This window comes from Ranitomeya variabilis, chromosome 6 (genome assembly GCF_051348905.1).
Source record: "Ranitomeya variabilis isolate aRanVar5 chromosome 6, aRanVar5.hap1, whole genome shotgun sequence".
In the NCBI taxonomy this organism is placed as follows: domain Eukaryota; kingdom Metazoa; phylum Chordata; class Amphibia; order Anura; family Dendrobatidae; genus Ranitomeya; species Ranitomeya variabilis.
Window position 1 is genome coordinate 349399521 of NC_135237.1, and position 11085 is coordinate 349410605.

Genomic DNA, 11085 nt, shown 5'->3' on the forward strand with positions numbered 1-11085 from the left:
GAACGGAGGGCACGTGTAGGGCGATAGACACTGATGAGAGAGGAGATATAAGGCGGTGCAGAACTGTGGAGAGCTTTGTGGGTGAGAGAGATGAGTTTATACTGGACCCTGTAGCGAATGGGTAGCCAGTGTAATGACTGGCACAAGATGGAGGCATCGGTGAAGCGGCTGGACAGAAATATGACTCTGGCTGCAGCATTCAAGATGGATTGGAGAGGAGAAAGTTTGGTAAGAGGGAGACCGATTAGAAGAGAATTGCAGTAGTCCAGATGAGAATGAATAAGCGCGACAGTAAGAGTCTTAGCAGTTTCAACGGTGAGAAAAGGTCGGATTCTGGAGATGTTTTTAAGATGCAGATGACAAGAGCGAGTGAGTGATCGGATGTAGGGAGTAAAGGAAAGTTCGGAGTCGAATATGACCCCAAGACAGCGGGCATGCTGCTTGGGAGTTATGGTTGAACCCTCCAGGGTAATTTCGATGTTGGGTAGAGTGAGGTTAGTAGAAGGGAGAAACACAAGAAGTTCCGTTTTGGAGAGATTTAGTTTCAGGTAGAGGGAGGACATGATGTTAGAGACAGCAGACAGACAATCCTTGGTATTTTGAATTAGGGTAGGGGTGATGACAGGGGAAGAAGTGTATAATTGGGTGTCATCAGCATAGAGATGATACTGGAACCTAAATCTGCTGATTGTTTGTCCAATAGGGGCCGTGTAAAGAGAGAAGAAGAGGGGGCCTAGGACTGAGCCTTGCGGAACACCGATAGTAAGGGGATGAGGAGAGGAAGAGGAGCCGGCAAAAGATACAGTGAAGGAGCGGTCAGATAGGTAGGAGGAGAACCAGGAGAGGGCTGTGTCCTTGAGGCCTATGGAGCGGAGCATAGTGAGAAGGAGCTGGTGATCCACAGTGTCGAATGCGGCAGATAGATCCAGGAGAATCAGCAGAGAGCAATGACCTTTGGATTTAGCTGTTATTAGATCATTAGAGACTTTAGTGAGGGCAGTTTCAGTGGAGTGTAAAGAGCGGAAACCAGATTGTAAGGGGTCGAGAAGAGAGTTATCTGAGAGATAGCGGATTAGACGGGAGTGAACCAAGCGTTCCAGGAGTTTAGAGATGAAGGAAAGGTTAGAGACAGGTCTGTAGTTAGCAGTGCAGTTCTGGTCCAGGGATGGCTTTTTAAGTAAAGGGGTTATGATGGCATGTTTAAATGAGGAGGGAAAGATACCTGATATGGTATAATTCATAACAGATTAGATATTGGAAAATATTTTTTGACAGTGAGGGTGATCAACAAGTGGAACAGGTTGCCACGAGAGGTGGTGAGTTCTCCTTTAATATAAGGTCCCCAAATAGGAGACGTATCAGATATTAAACTGATAAGAACAGGTGCTACACTTGATCTTGAGTGGCGGCGGCGGCAAGTGGCCACTTGTTTTTAATCTGCATAACCCCACCTATTGTAACCCTCCCCCTTTGTTCCAATGTGCACTACTGAGTGCCAGGAGGAGGTGTGCGAGAGGTAAAATCAAAAAACAAACAAGCGAGCAGCTGTCTTCCCTGAGGCGGGGTATAGACCCTGCTGCCTACCTATCACCATGCTGCCCGCCGCTGCTCCAGCAGCAGACTGAAGAGGACTGCCACCGCACTGCCTTTTATAGGCCAAGGGCCCATTGTGACACGTGAGGGGTCCAGCCCATTGTGACACGTGAGGGTTCCAGACCATGGCCAAGGGCCCATTGTGACACGTGAGGGTTCCGCGCGCAGATTCTATCTAAGGCTACGTTCACATTTGCGGTGTGCGCCGCAGCGTCGTCGCCGCAACAAAACGCATGCGTCGTGCGGCCCTATCTTTAACATTGGCGCAGCATGGGGCCGCATGTACATGCGTTGTCATGCGTTGTGTTGCGTTGTACGCCGCATGCGGCGTTAGGGCGCACCTGTCAGGGCGCGGCAAACGCAACATGTTGCATTTTTCGGGCGGCGCCGTCCTTTTAAAAAATGCATGCGTCGTGTTTGCGTCGTCGATGCGCCTTATTCCCCATTGACTTGTATTGACAACGCAGACGACGCAAGTACTTGCGTCGTGGTGCGTTGTACGATGCATGCGTTTTCCAATAAAAAATGCAAAACATTGTCTAGACTTTGTCTAGATACTAAAAAAACACTATATATATATATATATATATATATATATATATATATATATATATATATATATATATATATATAAAAAAAAAGGGGTTTGGCATTGTCTTTCACAAGGCTATCACACAAGACAAGACTGAGAGGAGAATCTGCTTTCCAAACCTGTAAGTATATATTTATCTTTGCATATTTTTTATTCTGTGTTTTATTTCTTGATTTTGATTTAATTTGTGCAATGTTTGGTCTGTGCTATTGTACGGTTATGGCACTGTGGGTTGTTATTGAAAAATTGTTTTTTTTAATCTGGTTCTGATGTACTTCTGGCGTTATGATGGCGTTTATTGTCTTCGGCCTTGCTTGGTTTTGGATTGGTTTTGGATTGGTTTTGGGTTGTTCTGGTGTCATGCGGTTGTTCAATGTCTTTTTTTTGGCTGATTTTTTATTGTTAAATTTCTGGTGCATGTCTTTTTCTGGTTTCTATTGTTGGGGGTAACCGTATGGCGTTTTATTGGCTCATGTCTTGCTGTGTTTTATTATGCTGTTGGCATTTTTTTTTCTTTCCTTGAGTGTCTTTTCTTGCTGGTGGGGGGGCAACATTTATGATGTTTCATGTGTTGTTCCGTGCGGCTATATGCCATTCTATTTTCATTTTTTTTATTTATTTATTTATTTTTTTATCTCTGATGGTTTAACGTCATTTTCCGTATGGCATATATCTCCTTCCTTGACTGTTTGCATTGCCAAGTGTGTAGTATAATGGATGTTTCTTTTTTTTTTTTTTTGGTGGGGCCCTTTTTTTTTAGTTTCATGTTTTTTTTTTTCTATTTGACTATGGTTTATCTTTTGGGTTGCTGTATATTGTAACAGCGGTTGTCCCGTAATGTTTATTGCTTATTATCTAGAATGGTATTTATCGCCTTTTTCTGATGTATTTCTGTGGTTATAAGTCACCAGATGGTGTTGTTTTGGATCATGTCTTGTTGTAATTGTAAAGTATGGCGTTCATTAGTTTGCTATTTCATTGTGCCTTTTTTTTTCCTGTATAAATAAAGGTATTTTTTTGTAACTTTTTATTTTTAAAAATTTGGACATGTGTCTATTTTGTTTGGGTCTATTCTTGTGTTGTATCCCCGTTGTGGGACAGCCGTGACCCCCGGCACATGGACCAGGTGGTGTTGAGGCGTTTGTGGGTTGAGGTGGCAAAGTCGCTGTGGGATGGCTTTGAAAGCGCTTCAAGCAGTGACAAAAGCAACTTTGGTGAGTATTGCTGATACGCCGTGCTGATACGCTGCTATGACCCATCTTGCCAGGATAAACACAACCGTGTGTGATGCGATCAACGCCTAAACTTTGCATCGCACTCGGTTGTTTTATCCTTTTAAAATGCAAAATATGTAACCTTTTTTTTTCTTTGCATTCACAGTTAAAAAGTTGAGGACCAGATGGCGATCCATGAAGGACCGTTTCAATAAGGGAATCCGTGCTGAGGAGCAATCTCGGAGTGGTGCTGCTGCGGCCAAGTCTGTGCCCCACAAATACAACAGGGCATTACAGTTCTTAAGACCGATCCTTGGCCGCCGACAGTAAGTATTTTGTCCACATACCATATTGCACAGCCACATTGTACATTGCCCAGCCACATAGCATATTGCACAGCCACATAGTACATTGCCCAGCCACGTACATTGTGCATCCACATAGTATATTGCCAGGCCACTATATCGCAGCCACATAGTACACGTTCTAGCCACGTATCCACATAGTATATTTCCCATGCACATAGTGTATTGGCCATCCATGTAGTCAGCGTAGCATATTGGCCATCCACGTAACTTTTTCCCTAGTGGAATGGTATATAGCCCATTAGTAATTTTTTTGTTTAAGGCTATGTGCACACGTCAGGATTTTGTCAGGATTTTGTCAGGATTTTGTCAGGATTTTTCCTCAGGATTTGTAGCCAAAACCAGGAGTGGAACAATTAGAGGAAAAGTATAATAGAAGCATATGCACCACTTCTGCATTTATCACCCACTCCTGGTTTTGGCTACAAAACCTGATGAAAAAGCCTGACAAAATCCTGACAAAATCCTGACAAACTCCTGACAAAATCCTGACGTGTGCACATAGCCTTAGCGTGAGTCCTTGTAGTCCATGACAGGTTACGTTCTGAGTCAGGGTAGTTCTGATCGCAGGAATAATGATGACGTCTCGATCACATGATCCTAACGTCATGGCCTTTCCTGCGATCAGATCAGCAAAGTCACTGTGTTTTTGTTTTTGTTTTTTAATTTTTATCTTGACTTTAAATTTTATACTATTTTTGCGGCATAGGCAGCGTCAAGAGAGTTTTAGACCAAAATTTTTTTTACCCATGACAGTGGTATGCGGTCAAAAGGCTTTGGCAGCGGGAATGAACAGTCATTTTCTGCCATTGGTATGTCCATGATTGTTATCGTCAGCCATAACGGTCAGCTGGCGATAACAATCAGCAAGTTATTATAGGCCACACAGACTGAGAGACAGAGGATTGTAATGTATTGTTGTGTAATGTAATGTTAATTTTATTACAGGAGTTGGCGTAAGTGATAGGTTATTATTTGAAGACTAATTTTTCCCTTATCTTTTCACAGGACACACAGCAGCACTCTCGAGCGAGCTCGCCCCGCAGGAGCGGACCTTCATGAATCGCCATCTGACCCGTCACAGCCCTCCCACAGCGACAGCAGGCTTGCACCACCATCTGGAGAACCGGCAGCCGGTCCATCAGGTGTTCCCCTGCCCGAGGCCTCTAGTGCTCCTTCGTTCGGGAATTCCCGACAGCGCCAGCGGGCCTCGGACAGGCCAGCCATGCCCGAATTTTTGCATTTGAGCACGGTTTTCCAGAACTGTTTCAAGGCGTTGAGCGATAAAATGGACACTCGTCTGTCCAATATCGACCAGCGCCTTGAAAATATGGAATCCGAGCTCTCGAGCCCGGCCAAACATTTTTTTAGTACCATTGCTAAGGGCATGGTGGAACACCTTACACCGGAACTCCAGATTTCGGTGATGCAGGCCTGCAACACTGCCTACGTGAGGGCTCTGCAGCAGGCTCGGGTCATGCAGTCAGCGACAATGCCCGTAGTGCCGTCGCTGGCTAGCATGACTCCGACTCCTGCTGCAGAGCCACTCCAGCCACCCCACCGAGGTCCATGTGCCGAGCGACGCCACCACAGGCACCATAGCATTGTGCCGCCGACGCCTGCTCCTGCCAGGCCCTCATCCTCCCGTAGCCGTCATGATGTGGGAGCTGCCGCAGGAGAGAAAAAAAGAAAAAGAAGGAAGAGGACACACACTGAGGCTCTGGCTGCTCCAATACAGACACCTAGTTCGCGTCGGGGCTCTAGCCGCAGCAGGAGCAGCCAGGGCCCTTCAAGAACCAGGCCAAGACTAGTGTTGCCTCCTCCCTCCCCTACAGAGTTGGCGGTTTCTTCCCCAGTCTACCCTGCGGAGGGTTTGGACCTGCCATCGAGCCTCCTGGACTCTGGCTCATCATCCTCCTCTTCCTCTCCCCATTCCCAACCAGAGTCATACCATTCCCCCATGGTGGCAGACGTTGATACCCCCTAAGTTTATTTCCCCTTCTTTTTTTTCTGTTTCCCCCCAATAAAAATTGTTCATTTTAAAACAACAATATTTGTTCTTATTTTCCAGTATACTTCTCGGCAATTCACACCGTGCGCCATCTACACATATTTTGTGCTTCAAACACCTCATATATGCAATGTCAGACAGTATTTTTACAATTTTTATTTTGCCTTTTTTTGGGTGTCTCTCATTGCTGTATGAGGTGTTTACAAACACTAAGGGTATGTGTCCACGTTCAGGATTGCATCAGGATTTGGTCAGGATTTTACATCAGTATTTGTAACCCAAAACCAGGAGTGGGTGATAAATACAGAAGTGGAGCATATGTTTCTATTCTACTTTTCCTAGTATATAGTAGATGCCAAATTTGACATAACCAAACCAACCTAAACGGATTACATTTATTGCACATAATACTGGAGAATTAGTTTATTATTATATTATATTTTTAACACAGTCACAGTAGAGGTATTTATTGGTGTAGTTAAAACCAGAATACAGTCCAACAGTAAGATAACACTACACCATTTGATCTTGCCATGACACACGGCCAACATCTGACACAAAATAGGCCGCAAAACGATCCCTCATCTGCGCAATTTCCACACTTGTCCTCAGAGGATGATCATGGTAATCGGGCAATGGGTTGGCTATGGGTTCATCAAGTTCCACATTCAGTCTCTCTTTGGCCATAATGTAATTGTGGAGAACCACACAAGCCTTCACCACCTCGTCCACTGTTTCAATTTTAAGATTAATGGCGGATCCTAATATACGCCATTTGGAGACAAGGATGCCAAAGGCGCACTCCACAGTCCTTCTGGCCCTGGACAGTCTGTAATTGAAAACCCTTTTTGTATGGTCCAAGCCCCGACTGGAGTAGGGTTTCAATAGGTTGGCAGACATTTGGAATGCCTCATCCCCAACCACAACAAATGGCATCGCAGGGCCTTCGGTGTGGGGTAGAGGTCGTGGCTGGGGGGAATTAAAATTGTTGCCATATAATTTTTGGCCCATATCCGACTCTTTAAATGTGCGTGAGTCATTTGCACGGCCAAACGCACCAATATCCACTGCGAGAAAACGGCAGTCCGCACCGGCAATTGCCATGAGCACAGTTGAAAAGTATTTTTTATAATTGTAGAAAAGGGATCCACTTTTCGCAGGCTTGGTAATCCGAATGTGCTTTCCATCCACTGCGCCAATACAGTTTGGAAAAGAACACACTTGCTCAAATTTCTGTGCGTTGGCCTCCCAGATTTCACTTGTAGGGACGGGTAAAAATTCCTCCCGGAGATTATCCCACAAAGCGCGGCATGTCTCAGCAATAATTCCGGAAAGAGTGGAGACTCCAATCCGGAATTGAAAATGAAGTGATCTCAAGGTCTCTCCGGTAGCCAGGAAACTGCCAAGAAGATAAAGAAATTACATTAAAGTACATTGCAATTTATAAAAGTACATTGACCATACCAAACCCCAAATTTTTTTTAAAAAAACAAAAACAAAAACAAAGGGAAGAACATATCACAGTCATTCAAACAGCTACGTACCGTAGAGTCACCAGCAGCCGTTCCTCTGCGGAAATAGCTCTCCGGAGCTGCGTGTCCTGCCTGCTAATGGATCCTTCCACCTGACGCAGAAGATAGCGGAAGCTGTCCTGAGACATCCTGGTATATTCGAAATATTTCTCCAGGTTGTCATTCAGTTCGCCAAACAAGCAATGGTATGCTCCACGGCTCTCCCGGACTTCCACGATAGGGTGTATCCAAAAGCGGCGACGACTCCATCTCCGTTTTTCCCTTTCCCTTTGATGAAAACAGGCGACAGCATAGGCATTAGCCAAGGCAAATTCCATCTCCATATCCATGTAGATACTGTCCATGGGACGCTCCATCATGAATACCAGCAAAATGGGAGGAATTCATCTCTGCCAGGGTATATATACACAATTACATTACACCAACCCTCTTCTAGCCATTGGTGGTCCTTATCTAGTGTGTAGACACTTTTTTTTTTTTTGGGTGATGAAGAATGACTCACTGTAGGAAAACGCATGCGTCGAAAAACGCAGCGTTTTTTGGTCAAAACGCAACTGCGTTTCCAAAAAACGCAGCGTTTTTCGACGCATGCGTTGAACGCATGCGTCGAAAAACCATGCGTTTCTATTGCGTTTTTGTTGCGTTGTGCGTTGCGGCGACGACGCTGCGGCGCACTCCGCAAATGTGAACGTACACTAATGCAGGCAGCACACCTGGTTGCTAGAAAGCATTAGAATACTCACACAGGTGTAGATAGGCAGCATATTCATGATCAGCACAGACACAATTTTTCCTTTTTTTAAATACCTATGCACCAAAATTTAAAAGTCAGTGGTCCACAAGAGGGAGACAGCGTTTTCCAAAAGAAATCATGCTGTCACAAATGGGCTATGTATGGCAGAACTACTCATGGGTTACTTAAATGAAAGCACTAAGTACTGATAGCAAGCGGCCTAACTTTGCAGCTGGTCTATTTGCAACACTGTAACAAAGGCCAAATACATGTCCACATCTTCACACGCCGGTTGCAACCAGTAAAGAGAGTATTCTGACTCATGGGTATGTAGAACGCAGTGGTGCCTGGATAGGCCAATTCTTTTGGGCGCTTCCGTATTGACCTGTACTCACGTTCATACCGATTTATCAGATAGCTTAACTCAGCCACGTTCTCATGTAAGAAGACTCCAGGAAAAGAGGATTGCTTTAACCGAAATTCTTGTATTATGATGAAAGCAGCAGGTAAAAAGGAATATTCAACAGAGGACATGTAATAGGATGCATACAGATATGGGGATGATGACAAAATGGAGAATAAGGGCGTGAACAAACATACATCACAGGACTACAGTGAGAGAGTTGGGACAAAATAAAGGGAAAGGCAAACTTCTGCCTAGAAAGAAAGGATGGAACACAAACAATGCAAACATTAAATGATTTCTCAAGTCGTGGGACATGACACTCCCCGTCTGAAATCCTTGGATTTCACGATGTCCGTAATTTTTCGAAGTCGTTCGAACCTGAAAAAACAAGAGGAAGAAAACATGCATGCAATAATAAACATAAAAGATTTTTAAGTCCAACTCGTTGTTGTTGACCCGTAGATCACACCGAAAGATAAGTTCAAGTATATAAAACCCATCTTCAGATTGGGGAAGCCGCAAACATGCAAACTCTTCCACCAACCCAGAATCCAATGGGAATGTTAAGGGTTCAATCCAATGGAAAATGTCAACATTCAATAAACTGGGGAATGAGGAGGAATGCTCCCCGCCGTGAACAACGTCCAGGAGCATGTTCAGTTCATGTGATGTCCTCCTTTCGTAGAAGCAGCACGAGTTCAGTGACCGGGCGGAAGAAGGTTCGGGTAGAGCCCCCTTTTGTCACCTTAACTTCTACCTTACGAGTCTTTCCGTCCTCACCGGGTAGGACTTTGGTGATAAGTCCCATTGGCCAGTCATTACGATGAGCCTCTTTGTCCTTTAAGAGAACAAGGTCTCCTTCTTGGAGATTGGGACTGGGCGTCTGCCATTTGTGACGGTTTTGAAGCAAGTGTAAATATTCGGTCTTCCAGCGATGCCAAAACACATTAGCCAGGTGTTGAACTTGTCTCCACTGACGTTTGTAAATGTCCTTGTTATCGAAATTCCCAGGTGGGACTGTAGCGGCTCCAATCTTCTGTGTAAGGAGTGTAGCTGGAGTAAGTATCGTTGGAGCATCGGGGTCGGATGATACTGGAACCAAAGGTCTAGCATTTATTATGGCTGACACTTCTGCGAGGAAGGTGACCAGAACTTCATGAGTAAGGGGAAGTTTATGGTCCAGCAACATGGAGTCGAGGATCCTTCGTGCAACACCAATCATGCATTCCCAAGATCCACCCATGTGTGAAGAGTGTGGAGGGTTGAATACCCAAGTGCATCCATTGTCGGACAAGAAGTTGTCAAACTGCAGTTCCTTGCAGGCTCCTACAAAGTTTGTGCCGCAGTCGGACCGGAGTTGTTTGGCAGGTCCCCGGATGGAAAAGAATCTTCTTAGGGCATTGATGAAGCTGGAGGTATCCATGGATTCAATAACCTCGATGTGAACTGCACGGATACTGAGACAGGTGAATAGGACAGCCCATCGCTTACTGTTCGCGGCTCCTCCACGGGTTTTCCTGGTAACAACCGACCATGGCCCGAAGACGTCTACACCAACATATGAAAACGGTTGGTCCATGCTCAGTCGATCTGCTGGGAGGTTCGCCATTTGTTGTTGTTGGTGTTTTCCTCGTAACCTTCGACACTTGACACATCTATGGAGAACTGAAGAGACGCACCTCTTCATTCCCATGATCCACAAGCCAGCAGACCTGATGGCACCTTCAGTAAGATGTCTGCCTTGGTGCTGTACTCGTTCGTGATAGTGCCGAATCAACAGAGTAGTGACATGATGTCGACCTGGAATGATGATAGGGTTCTGCTCCTTATCGTATAGGTCTGATTTACTTAAACGTCCTCCCACTCTTAGAAACTTGAGATGATCGACTACTGGATTCAAGTCGAGTAGAGTGCTGTTTTTGGACACGCTGACTCCCTTGGTAATACTGCCAATCTCATGTGAATATTCTTCTTGTTGCACACACCTGATGATAACTTGTTCAGCATGGTCTATGTCGTCGGCAGTAAGACGACTCTTACACACGTGCCAACCATGGCACCCTGAGGGCTTGTCCTTTGTAAAACAGCGAGCAATGTGAATGAGACGAGCTACAGTTCGTACAACGGAGGACCAGCTTGAAAAGCGTTCAAAACGATGAGACTTCAAACCTTGCCTAGATGTCATTGAAGTATAGTGAGCAGAGATAGTTTGTCTTATCTCCTTGTCAGATTCTGGTTCCACCAGCTCATAAGCATTTTTGGTGTTGTTCGCACAGAAATCTTCGTACAGGAGACTGGGAGGCGTCAACCACATGTTGTCACCAAGCTTAGAAGCCGCTGCGAGTCTTGTACCTCGGTCGGCTGGGTTTAAATCGGTGGAGATGTGATGCCACTGCTCAGGGGTAGAAAAACTTCTGATGCGCTCAACTCTGTTGCTCACATATGTATAGAACTGCTTTGTTTGGTTGTGAATGTACCCGAGTACCACCCTGCTGTCAGTGTAGAAAGTAAAGGAATCAATTGTAATGTCCATTTCGTCTTGTACAACTTCAGCAATTTCTACTGCCAATACCGCAGCACAAAGCTCGAGTCTGGGTACAGAGTGTGCAGGCTTTGGAGTTAATTTGGCTTTACCCAGG

At 45.2% G+C, this 11085-nt stretch overlaps 1 protein-coding gene and 1 pseudogene across 1 annotated transcript; one reads left to right on the top strand and one right to left on the bottom strand.

Moving 5' to 3' along the window:
* Window positions 1–1230: 1230 nt before the first annotated feature.
* LOC143783642 (U2 spliceosomal RNA) lies at window positions 1231–1409 on the bottom strand (annotated as a pseudogene).
* Window positions 1410–3278: 1869 nt separating this feature from the next.
* On the top strand, window positions 3279–5751 carry LOC143783283 (uncharacterized). Its single transcript, XM_077271692.1, has 3 exons — window positions 3279–3399; window positions 3566–3725; window positions 4773–5751. Exons 1-3 carry the CDS (start codon window positions 3303–3305, stop codon window positions 5749–5751), a joined length of 1236 nt encoding a protein of 411 aa, XP_077127807.1. The 5' UTR covers window positions 3279–3302.
* The last annotated feature ends 5334 nt before the right edge of the window (window positions 5752–11085 follow it).